This window comes from Prosopis cineraria, unplaced genomic scaffold (genome assembly GCF_029017545.1).
Source record: "Prosopis cineraria cultivar Desert tree isolate PC_DT_omini unplaced genomic scaffold, ASM2901754v1 PC15, whole genome shotgun sequence".
Classification (NCBI taxonomy): domain Eukaryota; kingdom Viridiplantae; phylum Streptophyta; class Magnoliopsida; order Fabales; family Fabaceae; genus Prosopis; species Prosopis cineraria.
In genome coordinates, this window is record NW_026555346.1 from 5,826,386 (window position 1) to 5,842,362 (window position 15,977).

Below are 15,977 nucleotides of genomic sequence, written 5' to 3' on the forward strand. Positions count from 1 at the left end.
ATACGCTAAGTAAACGAGAAAGTCATTAAAAATACGGAGATATATTAATATATCATAGAATTTTAAAATAACTAAATAATAAATTATATTTTATGAGTAGAAATTCTTAAAAAATCCTAAAGATGACTTGAAATCTAAAAATAATTAAATAATAATCACTTTTTGATAACTAAATAATAATTTAACTTGTTTATATCTTAGATCTACTTTCATTTTTTGAAACCAACTCTTATTTAGTACTTCATTTTCTAACCTTAGATTCTTAAATTTTGTTAAGCAAATCTTTTTTTTAGCAAGTTATTTCATACATTCAACAAGGGCACATTTAGAAAAATATTAAACACTCCTCAAATTTTATAATTTGTCTAACAAATTAAAAAAACCACGCCAAAATGTTGTTCCACAAATAGAAATAATTTAGATCTAGATTAGATAATTCTACAAGCAAACAAAATGAAATTTTATTAAAAAAAACTGAAAAATCGATGTCCCTTTTTTGGTCATTCAGGAGTCCTGACATTTTTGTCCCAGAAACATGCCGCTTCATATTTGTGGGCAACAGCCTGCCTATTAATTTTCTGCATATTGCAAGTCACTTTTTTTTCCCCTTTCATTTTCTTTTCCTCCTTTCAAAGCCTGGCATCTGGGGGTGGGGGGAAGGATGCTGGTTTTATATTTTATGTCAACTGCAACAATTTGTGACATATTCTACACACCCTGAATTTGCCTGGTACCCTTTGGTCCAAAAAAAAAACAGAAAAGAGAAAATTGCCTGCAACCCAAATTATGGAAACAAACTTTGAAAACAGCTAAGATGAAATAAGTTACAAAAGTAATTAGTTTTCCAAAAACGTGTTGCTAACTGCTAAGCTTGCAATTCCGTGAAACACTTTTGAAGGTGGGAAAGGATCCTCTCCTTAGTCAACCCTGGGAATTCAGAGCATGAAGTGTAAGGAATAAAATTTAAAATTGTTAATATTATTAACGAAGAATTAATTTGTTTTATGGTAAATTTTAAACAATCTGATGATAATTCTATGAATTCTTAAAGTTCATTTTTCCGTCACATGTTAAGACATAATGACTGATTGACGAGGTTATATTGACTGTATAAAATGCAGATTATAGCAGCCCTACGCATTTGACTCGTGATTTTGGAGTGACATAACAAATAGGGGCGCTGTTAATTCTCAAGGGCTGTGGTTAGCGCAGTCAGAGCCATGACGCCACCTACACGCCTGAGTGAGCACGTAGAATAAAGACACATCGAGTACCTGTATTCTGACCCGTTTTACTTGCCGCGTCCTCACTGCCGCCGTCTCTCTACTCTCAAGTCAAAGTTCTCAATGAGCACCATAATGACCAATATGCCCTATTTGTATTATTAAACTCCCCCGCCAAAAATATATCCATTTCTTTTCAATTAATCTTGATTCATAATATAAATAATTTAATACATGTAAAATATTTTTTTATTTTACTTCTTATATTTATTAACCTAAATATTTATAGAAATACATCTCTTACTCTTTATAAAGTTATTAATAATTGAGACTATAAATAAAAAATATAATACTCTCTCTGTTAAAAAATGTAAGGCAGTTTTAACTAAATTTCACCCTAATAAAGTAATTACTTACTTTTCAATTAACCCCATTTTTTTCATATTTATTTCTATTAAATACCCTATAATAAATATAAAGTTATTATCAATAAGAGTACTTTTTTTTAAAAAAAGTAATAATTACATCTAAAAAAATTAAAAATACCTTACATTTTTTAACATTCAACTCCTCAAAAAATACCTTACATTTTTTAAGAAAAAGAGTACATATTTTCATAAAAACAAAGATTTTATTAATATATAGAATTTTTTTAAAAAATTATTTATATTTTGGGTCGGAGGAAGTAACCCAATAAATTCCATTTAATAGTTCTCCACCGAGAAGCAACCAGATCTAGATTTAACAAGTAAACTTCTTTTGTTCCCACCCAGACCTCTTCCCAGTCGTATGCACTTTAAATTTTAACCATATCAAATCTGATTTCCTATCACAAGTTGTACGTTTAGCAGGATCAAGTTCTTAGCATGACCTAAACAAAATGTTCAGGTTAAAAGAGACAGCCACTCGAATAAGTTATTATAAAATTATCAACAGCTATATTGATGGTCTCATCCATTTTGTATGTGAAATGGAAGTAAAGAAACTCTAGCACATATGATCAATTCATGGATTACATAAACAATTTACGATTAAGAACGCATACCTTATCCCCAGCACCGCAGAAATTAGGTTTACATGATCAAACATGCATCGGGATTGTGCAAAAAATAAGGTTATATGAAGGTTAAAAATCTACGAATTGTCGATTATGCACATGAAACTATAAATCATTTTACTTGGCAAAATGTTATTCCTATACAGATGTGGTGACTTGATGTAGAGAACCCTTTTTCGCTGTAGAGGGGGCAAAAGAAACATAACAGGTGTATACCAATAAGTCTGTACCACTCCTTACGCTGAAAGTCCAAGGACTTGGCTATCTATCGGATAAGACTGAGTCACTCCAGGAAAGTAGGAGATCTTTGACAAACGTTGGGAAGTCTACAAACAGAATAGAAGCAGATCAATATTTACTTTGCCATATGTAGCAGCAAGCTAATGCCAGAAAACAATCTAAACTGAAATCCATTCCAGGGTATGTCGAAGCATTACCTCTTGCTACTTCTAAAGCCACTGAAGGGAGGTCTATCTGGTCTTCTACTAGCCTATACACATCAACAAGCTGCACAGAACACAAATCAAAATCCACAAATCCAGGATTGTAGACCTCAAAGAGAGGAGAGGGTATATTAGGACCAAACCTCTTCAACATGAAGCTTTGAATCCTCAGTCAAAGCAAGAAGAAGCTGTCTACGTATTCGTTCGTCAACAAAGAAAAGACGAGCTCCATCTTTAATGGTGTCTGTGAGGTCCAGTTTTCTTTCAACTCGCAAGTTTCTTGTTCTTTGCCTGTATAGATTAGCCTTAGGTGAATATCACTTCTTGGATGACTCAAAAATAAGAAACCAAACACACCCAGTAGTTTTGAAGAAATACAGACATGTCTTTCACTTGCAATGCTGGATTGCTATTCATCTTGGCCACATTTTCCTTTGCAAGAACAATGAGGTTTTCAAGCCGTTTCCACTGGAACAGGCCATCTTTGAACAGAACCTAAAAAAGCAACAATTTATCTAAAGTGATGAACAAAACAAGCTTATATAGCAATTATAACAGTTAGGAATTCATGTCTTGAAGGGAAAACAAGAATCACCGAAGTTTTTGGGAAATCCATAACTGCCGAGGTATCTATCATACAAATGCACGGTACAGGAAGAGAAAATACAGTAGTAATGTTTCACGTTGCATGCAAGGATTATTGCACATTTGAAAGCAGTGTTTGAATTAAAGCCATTGCATTTAACCTATATTAGAAGAAAACGAGGAAAGATATTTTAGTTCTTCAAATATAACAGACTCACCTTTTGAAAACAAAGTGAAGCATAATGCAACCATGATCTAGTGACACCAGAAGACATAATGCTATATTATACAAAACCAAGCCCTAACTTTTTCGTAGCTTTATCTCCAATGACCATGACAATGCACCACCAAAACACGAGTTTACCTATAGATGATAAGATGACAAAGGCACTGTTGTATTCCCCCTCCCCTTCCCCACCTCCACACACACACACACGTGTTAGGAAAAAAACATCCAAAATATTCGTGTTCACACAGAGCCCTTTTCACATGCTATTAGGAGGTAAGATAGTATAGTCAAAGACGCCAAGAGGCCTCAACACCTCTTGCTAATTGAGGCAAGGGACCTTCATCCAAGTGCCCAACGGCAGCACCTTTCTGGTGGATGCAAGGCCACTCTTTACTAACTCATGCAAGTTGAGCTTGCCAAACTGTAGAATCCTTAAACCCTAAATTGATTTTGATTTACATTAAAATCACCAACAAAGAAACATTTTTAACTCAAGCAACATGAAGTAAGAAACCATTCTATTTCTAAAATTAGCATTTTGAACTCCAGCTTTAAACTAACCTGAATGAGACGTTCACGAAGAGCTGGATTTGGGTCTGTTAGGAGCCTCTTAGCCACATACGGATAGGCAACCTATTTGCATACAGAACTTGTTACTGCATTGGAGTAAGGTGTGACTAAAAAAAGTTGAAAGACATACTCAAACATATTGGATTATAGTAATGAAGTTCCTGCTCAAATACACTTAAACTTTTTTGACTTATTTTTATCCCTGCTTCTTCCACTGATGCAGATGTGGAAAATGCATTTTTTTAATATATGATTAATTTTTATGAAACAAATTTTAGCTTCCTTAGTCATTCTGGATACATTTGCTTGTCTAAAATAAATTATATGAAGTTTTTAAATCAATTTGTATCCTAAAGAACTCAGAAACATATGAGATTTTACCTCAAGAAATTTGAAGTCAGGCTTCAGAGTAAAACATATGCCTTCTTGAGTCAGTAAAGAACGGATTACCAGGGAGAACCTTTCAGGTATGCGAATAGGATAATTGTAAACCAATTGGTTAAACTTCCCTGCAGAATATTTTACTATAGCATCAGTTTACATGAAATCATGCATGATTAGAAGCAACTGAAATTTATCTCCCTCCCTCCCTCTCACACGCGCAAACTAATGTCAAAAAGGTGCATCATTACCAAAAGATTAGCTGAGAGGCGCTGCATTAACTACAGTATCCTTTCAAGATTACCAATTCATCATGAGTCAAAAAACAACTTTGATCATTCAAATAAGGAAATCTAATCATCCTAGAAATTCAGAGTTAAATTATTCTTCCACAACAAAATACATACAAAGTAAACAACACAACAAATAAGTTTTCTTCTGTAGCAGTATTTGGCAACCTCCAGTCAATTGAACCAAACTCAATGCTAATGTATTTGAATTCTTTTTTTAAGTAATTTACTGAAAAAAACAGGGGCTCTTTGAGAAAGATGAAACAAGAGAATCAGACAATGCAACTAAATAAAAAAATTCCAAGCCCAAAATCAGAAAACTAATTTCAAAGAGGTACATCAAAGTTCAGGTCAGATGGTCAGATAGCAGCAGTGGTTGGTATAAATATTGCCTACCAGTGACACTTCGAAAATTAAAATCTGAGAGTCCTTTCCCAGAAGAGTTCTGCCAAATCGCTTCTAAAGCTGGAATGATAGGAGTGACATCAGTCCCTGGTGATAGGAAGCCCAGTCTAGTGAAATCATTAGCCATCTCACCATAGTCCTCATTTACAGCATGCACAACAGCATCAATTAAAATTTGCTTATTTTGCTGTAGAAATGGATGCAAATTAACATGTCAGCCAAAAGTATATACATTGTTAAGAATATTATACGTCAGCTGATAGTGACACTGCAAGATATGTTCAAACACTGGAAAAATAATTAGTTTGAAAGATATATAATTTGCCGGTCATTTTGGGAGGGGGAACAACCAGGAAAAACTGAAAAACATTACTAAAAAGCAGTAACATATCTAGCTATACGATATTTTGTTCTCAGATCAAAGCTAGATATGGATGGAATACAGCGAAACAACATGCAAAGTGCAACACATGCTTACAAAGGTGATTCTGCAGGTATATAATGCAACGGCAAGCACCCACATATGAGAAAAGTGTTGACCCCTTAATTCCTAGTACAATTTATAATCATTTAAAGGACGTACCAGCAAAGAGGCATAATAAACCATAATTTTTATATATTTTATCCTACCTTTTCCATATATTTTAATGATAATTTTGGGCTAATTTGAGTTTATTAGATATTATTTGGATTATTAGCCAATGTTGAGGAATAATATATTTTTGGATTAATTATGGGATTTTTGGGTTTAAATTGTTAAAATTTTATTTTCCTATTTTTAACATGGTTTAATCTTGGCAATATGTAATTGAGTTTAATTTGAATTAATATATTCCCTCCGTTCAAAAATGTAAAGCATTTTTAGTCGAATTTCACCCCCTGTAATAAATATAAAATCACTATCAATAGGAGCACTTTTGAAAAAAAGGCAATGATTGCACCTCAAAAAACTAAAAATGTCTTACATTTTTTATCATCCAATTCTTCAAAAAATGCCTTACACTTATTAACGGAGGGAATACATTATTTGAGTTTTTAGCCATTTTGTGGGGAAATTATAATTGTTGAAAAAATAATAATTGTAAAGTGTTTCTTGAGCCATGAGATTTATTTTAGACATAACATATGTTAATGGGTGCACTTGAATTTTTAGGCCATATAGATAGCAATAATGGAACTCAATGGTGGAGTTTAAATCTTGACAATTAAAGGAGCATCCAAGTTTCAAGGATACAAAAAGCATTTCCAATTAAGTAAAATTAGAGAACTTTTACCTTTTTTTATTATTATTTTTCTCATTGGCTTTTCATGAATTTAATGGTGGGGATTTTTTTTAAAATCTCCACCTACTCTTCTACCGCTATTCCCCTCCTCACACTACTCTTAGCTGCCTCCTCCCATTTTGAGCTTTGTCTTGGATTTTCCATTTCGGCTTCTTCACCTAGGTTCTATTTTTTATTTTGCATAATCCAGCACTTCCCTTTCATCATCCATCATTCTTCCACCAACAGCACACTCACAGACACACTCTTGATTAACATCGTTCATTTCCCCATTTCATCTTTCTCTCACAGCCCCATGACTCACTGCATTATCGTTATCTTCATCTCCTACTCCATTTCTTGAAAGTGCTCTCATCTCTCCATGTACCCACACACCACTTCTTCATTCCCCAAAAATTAGTCTTCATCTCCATCATTTATTTCTCATGGCCAAAGTAATTGAGGAGCTTAATCTCCATGGGAGCTTGAGCTAGATTGAAGCCAACTTGGGATAGGCATAGAAGCAACTAGAGCCTAGAATTTGCACTTGAAGACCATTAGGGAGTGATTTTTCATTCATCTTTTTAATTCAAAAGCTAAGGATTATTTAGTTTTAAGTGATTCTAAGTTATAATATTTGAAGACAATATAGTTTTAGGTTGTTAATATTTTGAATCTCGGATTAAATTGATATTTGGATTGAATGAATTTCAATTATATTAATGACTGAGTTCTCATTATTAATTTAATTATCATTGTAGTGTTTATTGCAAATTTGAGTTGTTACTTTTACCTCTTGATTGTTTAATTGAGTTGGTAATTTATCCAATTGTTCAATTAGATAATTTAAACATATTTTACAGATTTATTTTGAATTAATTGTCATTGGTTTTAATGGATTTAATTTGAAAAATTTATAGTTATAACATTTAATTCACCATGAGTTCTCTAGTGGATTAAGTGTTAGAACTTGTGCTTATGGGTTCCATCTACTTTAATTAGGTAACTGAATTTATTAATTTCAGTCTCATATCATTTCTCTTTGGACTAACTAATTGAATCGAGCTAGGAAAGTTAACTCCATTTGAAGTCCTAAGTTATCCTCTTTACCACTTTTTGAATCAAAATTGTCTTAATTTTTAGTTTATTAATTCATTTAGTCACTTAATTAATTTCTTTAATTTACATTTTAATTTTCTTGAAACAAAACCCTCAAACATAATTTATGACTCATGCATTGCATAACAACATTTAGGTATTAGACATAAGCATTCGCAACCATTTAGGTAGTTTTATTGCATAATTTGCATTTTAGTGTAAAAATTTAACATTTAGTTTTAGATCTTTTTGACATTGGTAATTAAATACCTAGAATCATCTTAAGATAACATCTAATTTGCCCCTTAGAAAGAATGACCTAGGGTTTGGCCTTGCTACATTTAGTCAATTTTAGTTTAATTGAATGCCAACACAATTAAGGCATCATCAAGGCACAAGGTGTTAGCTCTAAATGTGCAGCATATGAATTACCTGACTAAGAACAGCAACATTGCCAAAGTCCACATATGCAATTCGTCCATCGCGCATGGCAAAGATATTTCCAGGATGTGGATCTCCATGAAATAATCCGAATTCCAGCAGTTGTCTCAGAGCAGCACTCACACCAACTGTTAGAAATCCATCCATATCAATACCAGCTTCTTTAATGGCCTGTTTTACAAGAAAGCAAATCATTCGGTTACAACAAAAGGCCAACAATGTTGATTGGGGCAGACACATTTAACGAAGGCATCACAACATCACCTATCCAATTAAACAAACCTGAGGGTTGGTGCACCTAATACCATCAATCCATTCCATTACTAAGACACGGTTACCAGAAAGTTGTTTGTAAACCTGAGGAATTTTGACGGTAGGATCGTTTTTAAAATTTTCAATAAAGTCTTCAATATTAAGGGCTTCCTGAAATAAAGAAAATGACATTAGCACGTTTATTTAAATTTAAAATTAAAGCATATAGAAAAACCATACTCAAAATGCCATTGGAATCAAATTTTTCTCCTTTGATGCTTCCATACATTCAAACCACATATCATATTCCTATTCTAAAGACAAGTTGGCTAAGTACCAAGGTATAATCAAGCTCTTCCAAAAGTTTTTCACCAAATTCATCGACGATCAACTCAGCATTACACCCCAACTTCTGCATACTAAGTTCATTTAAGAATGAAGCAAGAGTGCGGAATAGGAAAAGATCTCGGTATATGATGGGCTCTATCTCAGGTCTTTGAACCTGCAATTATGCCAAAGCCATCTTCAGAAGTAGAAATAACCTTTTTTCTTAAACATTTTGTCCCCCCTCTCCCTTTTGTTTATCTTTTAACAAGAGAATATAAATATGCAGCACTCAAATAGCTTGAGAGTTAAATCTGTTGACACCATCAATAATGATTTGGATTTTGGAAAACAGGTAGAAAAGAGGGAAAGAATTAAAAATCTTGCAAATTGACAACTATAAACAAAGAATTGAAGTGATTCCTCTTAAGCAGGGTAAGTGAGCAAATATCAAATGAACCCACGCCCCCCGGACCCCGGGGCGAGGGGATCAAATGCCATTCTTTGGTATGAGAACAGAAGTAGAACAAGAAGAGCTCCACAGCACCTTGATGGCTACATCCTCGCCAGTGGCACGTAAAGTAGCTCTGTAAACTTGACCCAAACTTGCAGCAGCTATTGTTTCTGATGAGATTCTGCTGAAAACAGCTTCAATTGGCTGACCCAGTTCCTCCTCTATAATACCAAATGCAATCTAGGCAATTTTTAAGCCACATGTTAAAATAATAGCCCAATAATCAACAAAATGAAGTTGACTTGGTATTAACAAAATCAATTTACAAAACTATTGGGACTCATAACAAGTTTTACTTGATTGGGAAACGGAGGCACGTCATCTTGAAGAATGCATAGTTCATTCATATAATCTTCTCTAATGATGTCAGGCCTGTTTGCAAGGACCTGCCAGATCCCAAATAACTTATAAGCAACTGCTAAATGCAAGTTAAGACCTGCTTGGTCTGATTATTTGACTGAACCATAACACACCTGACCAGCTTTAATAAAAGAAGGTCCCAGAGCACACAAGAGGTTCCTAAGCTGCCGAGCTCGATATGGAACAACCTCCTCATCCCTTCCAACTAAGAAATCATACATCAAGGTAGACCAGTACAAGCCCAGGTTCCAAACTATCTCCACACCCCGTGATATTAGTGACAGAATTGCCCCTCTTGATTCAAGAACCCTGTTCCTGACCTGATCACCAGCCAAAAAAAAAAAAGAATAATAATAATAATAATAATAATAATAATAATAATAATAATAATAATAAGACACAGCAAGTTACATCAGGTTAGAATAAAACAAGTAACATATTGGACCAAATTAATACACACTTCGCTTGAATTTGCCCATGATTTTAAGTTAAAAATTTTGACCATATCTATCATGCACAATTGTATTGGTTGCCTGTTTATGCAATCACAACCAAAGCATTGGTCGTAATGGTAACTGGTTGAAGACCAAAATAATATTAACTTCTCACGACTTGAGATTTCCAAAAAAATCAAATGACAGGTCTCTTGAAGTAAAATCAGACTTAATGCACAACATTCGCAAAGCTAAACGTATTTTAAGGCTAGGCGCATATATAAATGAAATTGAAATATAAAGCAGGAATTCAAATTCAAATTGAAAGAACCGGTAAACTCATACTATCTCGGGAGAGTACTTGCGATATGGAATGCAGACGCCGCGCTCAATGTCAAGCTGCTCCAGCGCACTGCTTGACTTGCTGGCTAACGAGACCTTGCTACCGGTCGCACCCACAGAAGCTGAAGTGCTTTTCGTGGCGGCAACGTTACCATTGGAACCAGTTGTCGCAGCGAAACTCAAATATCGCGCCCGCCGTAACTTGTTACCTCTTCTTCCCCTTAACGATACGAATGAAGACGGTGAAAGCAAAGTCCATGATGATCGACTCTTACAGGAGAGAAGGTCGTAAACAATGTTACAGGGCTGTGTGCGCAGGGAATTGGTACAGATTGAGTCCATGTTGAACGAATTTGAACTGAGATTGAAAGCTGAAACCCTAAATTAAAGAAGAAAAGAGGGTCATCTTGGATGCTTGGCAGTGCTCTTGTCTGAAACAACCACTCCTTCAAATAATGTTGAAGTTCTTTATTATAACTATTGTTCTGAAATTTCCAGCAATAAAAGGGGAAGCCCTTTGGGAGTGCGGGGAGAGGATAGCCGCAGAACTTCTTTGCATGAGCATGAAGTCGTGTGGTCCCAGAAGGTGCCTGATTTTCCCTTCCATGTTATAGCTGTATTATTGGGGATAAGTTTGTGATTACAAAACTTGGGTAGTTAGGCTACGGAACTGCCACTCACTGGCGGATATACATCCTTCATTATTATTATTATTATTATTATTATTATTATTATTATATATATAGCATATATTATCCGTTTAATATTATAAATGATTTTTAATTAATCTATGTATCTCAATGAATTAATAATAAAGTATTTAAAAGTATACCTTCATTTTATATTTGTTTTCATTTAATATATTTTTAATTAAAATTTTTCATCAATTATATCTTTTATCAAAGGTGGTTTTTTTTCATATTAATTACTTCCTTCATTTAAAAATGTAAGACTTATTTTGAAAAGTTAGATGTTAAAAATATAAGATGTTTTTATTCTTTCGAGGTGTAATCATTGTCTTTTTTTAAAAGTGCCGCTGTAGATGAATGATTTTATATTTATTATATAATGCTTAATAGGGGTAAATATAAAAAAATATGATTAGTTTGAATGCATGTAACTTCTTTATTGGGAATGAGATTTAGTTAAAAATGTCTTATATTTTTGAATGGATGAAATATACTTAAAAGACTTAAATATCTTATATTATTTGCATGATATTTTAAAGAATATTTTATGATACTAAACAGATGGAATAATAATTTTAATAAATTCTTGTCTAGGTCTTTAAGGGAAGAAATAAAATTAGCTCAATGATATCAAAAAATATAACTTTCGTAAATTACGAATGAGGTTTTTAAATATTTTAAAATATGATCCATTCATAAAATTAATTAAATGTACTTTTCTATCCTCAAAATAACTTTATTATTAAAATAGAATATATTTGATTTAACTAATCTTTAACTGATTGGATTGTTCATTTTTATCATCAAAAACTGCATTGTGCATTCTCCCTCTTTGATTTATTGTCTCTAAATATATTTTTCATTAGGTTTTTTGATTTAATTTTCTTGGATCATTATATTTATCTCTCATACAGTGCTTTTCTTCATCATAATTTTTGATCTAATATGCCTACATCACCATCTTTATCATAGGGTTTTTCCCCTCTCTCCCTCTCTATTTCCCCATATATTACGAAGAGGCACTACTACAGAATATATCTTTAGGAGCGGGTATTTAGGAGCGCTTCTTTAAAAAGCGCTCTAAAATGTAAATGCGGAATTTACCGGAGCGCTTTTTTAGAAAAGCGCTCCTGTATGTCAGGGCTTTTCAATAAGATAATGCTCCTAATTAATATAAATAGAATATTATAAAAAATTTAAAAAGACCTTCGGGAGCGCTCGTAGTTAAGCGCTCCGGAAGATCAACTCTTTCGGAGCGCTCTTGGAATGAGCGCTCCGAAAGAGCTCATCTTTCGGAGCGCTCTTTTAATGAGCGCTCCGAAAGAGTTGTTCTTCCGGAGTGCTCGTCAAAGAGCGCTCCGAAAGAGAGACCTTCCGGAGCGCTCTTTGAAGAGCGCTCCGGAAGAGGTGGTCTTTTATATCTCTGCCTCCCGTCAGTTTTCTTTTCCCTATTTATGAGTTTCTTTCAAACCTCTCTCTCATTTGCTGAGGTTGTGCGTTCCCAACGAGTTCTAGATCATCGCTGTATCAATCTATCTTCCATCGCTGTTCACTGTTCCAGATCGTCGTCCGCCGCTGTTCGCTGTTCCAGATCATCGTTCGCCACTGTTCGCTGTTCCAAATCATCGTCTGCTGCTGTTCATTGTTCCAGATTAGTGTTCATCGCTGTTTGTTCATTTCTGTGTCATGTCGCGCCATCTGTCTCTGTTTTTGCGCTGTCATCGCCGTCACCGCCATCTCCTGCATCACTATTCTAGATCTACATTGCTGTTTCAGATTTGTGCGGCTGCTGTACACCGGAGGAAGCGACACCGTGAAGACCTCCGTTGTAGCCGTGTGTCATTGCTGTACAGCCGAGGAAGCAACGCTGCAAAGACCTCCGCTACTGCCGTGAAGACTTCCATTTTCTGCCGTGAAGACTACACTGTGAAGGTATTTTTTTAATAATTAATTTATAATGTAATATATTGATATATTTATATATATTTGAGAATAAATTTCATATATATTTTTTTAATAATCAATATTATAGATAATATATGAATTAGAGTTATTTATATTAGAATTATGGAGTATTTGTAGTTGATAATTAGATTAAAGTTGAGGAAACTACTTGAACATTTTTATTTTATTTATGAAATATACTTTTAAGGGAGATTATTGTTATTAATTAAATTACAATTGATTGACAGAATTTAGATGCATTATGCTACTAAATTTTTATTTGGATGAATTAATTTTTTGAGTTTAAATGTATTGTGTTGTGGAATTTGATTGTTTGATCATTTGGGAGGTTCTTCTTTTAAGGAAGATGTTGTTGATTTTTTTTTATAGAAATCTAAGTCTTTTGTTTATTGAATTTTGATAATCATATTAGTGATATGGATCATAAGTGGATGTCGGCTAATCAACTATCTAGAGAATATTGGGATGGTGTGGATGAATTCATTGAATTTGCATTTTGTTGTGATCAAGACCCCCTTGGAGTCATATGTCCTTGTTTGAAATGTTGCTATGGAAAAAGAGTAAAGCCAATAGAATTGAAAGATCATTTAATCTGTAATGGGATTGATCCAACTTATACTTGTTGGACCATGCATGGGGAGACAAGGAATGATGCAAATAATTGGAGGGATAGTGCGAGCTACTCAACATTTGATCGTGATAGTGGGACATATGATGTTGACTGTCTTGATGAAATGATTCATATATATAACTTCATCGCTGAAGTATTTTAAATTAAGTTAGAATTTATTTCCACCATATTTTGATAATGACATCTTTTATTGTTTTATAGGTACCTACACAATTACAAGGTTGGGAGTGTGGATACTATGTTATGAAGTTTATGAGAGAAGTAATCACACAACAAGAGTTGATCATTCCTGAAAATGTAAGTCAAAAACTTTAAAATTAAGTTGATATAATGTTAATTCCTTATATATTGCTTTCATATCTTGTGTAGTATTTTGTTGGAGTAAGATGTTTGTATTTTACTATGGAGCAAATAGAAGATTTAGTTGAAGAGTTGTCAGAATATATTATTGGCTATTTGTGATAGGAAGTTAGATTTCAATGTTAGAAAAATAACAATAGTTTCATTTGTTAGGCTTGTTAGAAATTAAACTAGGTTAGTTAGGAAATTGAAATTTTTGTATCAGTTTCAAATTCTTTTCTTGTATATAAATTTTTATGTTAATATTATTTTTAAATTAGTTTTTGATATTATGATTTGTCATTATTAAAGAGACGTAAAAGGAGAAATTTCAAAAAATCTGATTTAAAAAAAATTAAAGTAATATACGGGAGCGCTCATTTGAAAAGCGCTCCTGTAAAGTAACATACAGGAGCGCTCTTCCAGAGAGCGCTCCTATATGGTTCATACGGGAGCGCTCTTTATAAAAGCGCTCCGGTATGGTTGCATACGGGAGCACTCCCGTTTGTAGCTCCCTTACAGGAGCGCTTTTCGAAAAGCGCTCCCGTATAGTGTATATACAGGAGCGCTTTTTTTAAGCGCTCCTATACATTTCGGAGCGCTCGATACGAGAGCGCTTTAAAAGCGCTCCCTAAAGTAAAAAAAAAAGTGCTCCTGTAAACTTATTTTGTAGTAGTGAGGACATTAGACATTAAAGAGAAAATTTCATTATTGATCTGTGATACTGTATCATTGATATATAGTTGTATATCAATGATAAACAAATTAGTAAGTTTTCGCTAATATGGCTTTTATATAAGTGATGCATAATAGTATATCACTGATATGCCATATAAATTAATATAACCAGACAATCAGACATAAACTTGTTTATAATTGATATATAGTCATATATCAATGATGTAGTATTACAGATTAGTAACATAAAAAACACATAATCATTTATCCAAAATAGATCAAACATAATTCAAAAAAAAATTGGACTCTTAGCCTACATGTAGAATCAAGTATCTAAACTAATAAAATAAGAAATTATGAATCTATAGCTCTGTTTTCACGTCAATGTACTCCTTTCCGTCGATGTATCCCACCTCGCATTTTTCTATCTCTATTATGATTGTAGCTTACTCACACTTCTCTGCTATCTCGCGTCAAGTTCTGTCTTCTCTCTCGAATTTGTCTCTTTCATTTCAAAGATCTTTTGCGTTTTGAATCTCCTAATATTTAAAAAAGCAAATATTAAAACGAACAGTTTTGTAAACTAATTATAATTTAAATAGTAAAAAGGTCATTTTTAAAATTTAAAAAATGATAGGTTATTTTTTTACTTAATCTTATAATGTAAACTATGTGTGTAAAAGCCCCTAAAAAATGTCAAGGAATCAATAAATGAAAAATTATAATAAAATTAAATATTATATTTTTATAGAACTACAATTTTCTTTTTTCTCCCTTCTTGCGGTTATATTGCGTTCCTCTACCTCCCACATGAAAAGGCTTCCACACAAAGAAGGCATGTTTTCCATGTATTTTTTCTGAATAACATTGTTATGGTTATCATATTAACTAAGATGAAAGACAAATAAATTCCTTTAAAATAGAAAAATGATCATTTGGTTTCGCAAAATGTGATAATCATAGTGCGGTTTCAAGGAACTTTTTTGAAATTAAATTTCTATATAAAATTAGTTTGGTATCCCACTGCAATTATGATTTTTTAAATCGTTTTTGTTATTAGTGAAACCAAACTTATAAACAATATAAAATCTTAGGCTTTACAAATAGAAAGTTGTGATTTTTTAAATCATTTTAGTCATTGATGGAACCGAAATTATGAATACTTATATCAAACTTGTGAACCATATAAAATTAGTTGTGGAATGATACAAAGATAATTTCATGCAACTATTTAATTTCAAAGAAGTCCCTTAAAACCTACTGTGATTATTACATTTTGTTATATCAAATTATCATTTTCATATTTTAAAGGGATGTATTTGTCATTCTTCTTATCAACTATTGACAATTGTATGTAATGCAGTGTGCTCAACTTGATATTGAGTATAAGGCTACAAGCCTCTCATAGCTGATGTAATAATTACATCAATGTGTCTTATTGTGTTATGGGCAATATGAGTTAGGT

The 15,977-nt window shown here is 33.1% G+C and overlaps 1 protein-coding gene across 1 annotated transcript; it reads right to left on the minus strand.

The window, feature by feature from the left end:
• Nucleotides 1-2,129: 2,129 nt before the first annotated feature.
• On the minus strand, nt 2,130-10,787 carry LOC129294445 (protein ACTIVITY OF BC1 COMPLEX KINASE 1, chloroplastic). The gene is made up of 14 exons (XM_054932830.1): nt 10,214-10,787; nt 9,548-9,754; nt 9,371-9,460; nt 9,108-9,254; nt 8,574-8,738; nt 8,267-8,407; nt 7,976-8,155; nt 5,175-5,370; nt 4,489-4,616; nt 4,099-4,170; nt 3,106-3,218; nt 2,867-3,014; nt 2,718-2,787; nt 2,130-2,606 (listed from the first exon to the last, which is right to left on the minus strand). The coding sequence occupies exons 1-14, from the start codon at nt 10,550-10,552 to the stop codon at nt 2,542-2,544; spliced, it is 2,061 nt and encodes a 686-aa protein (XP_054788805.1). The 5' UTR covers nt 10,553-10,787; the 3' UTR covers nt 2,130-2,541.
• Between the last annotated feature and the right edge of the window lie 5,190 nt (nt 10,788-15,977).

What these genes read in the sequence shown, in the direction of transcription:
- LOC129294445 (XM_054932830.1), bottom strand. Translation starts at nt 10,552, where the DNA reads ATGGACTCAATCTGTACCAATTCCCTGCGCACACAGCCCTGTAACATT. An exon ending in TGCCTCCGTTTCCCAATCAA is followed by an intron (nt 9,255 to 9,370) that starts GTAAAACTTGTT and finishes AAAATTGCCTAG; the next exon opens with ATTGCATTTGGTATTATAGA. An exon ending in TTAGGTGCACCAACCCTCAG is followed by an intron (nt 8,156 to 8,266) that starts GTTTGTTTAATT and finishes CTTGTAAAACAG; the next exon opens with GCCATTAAAGAAGCTGGTAT.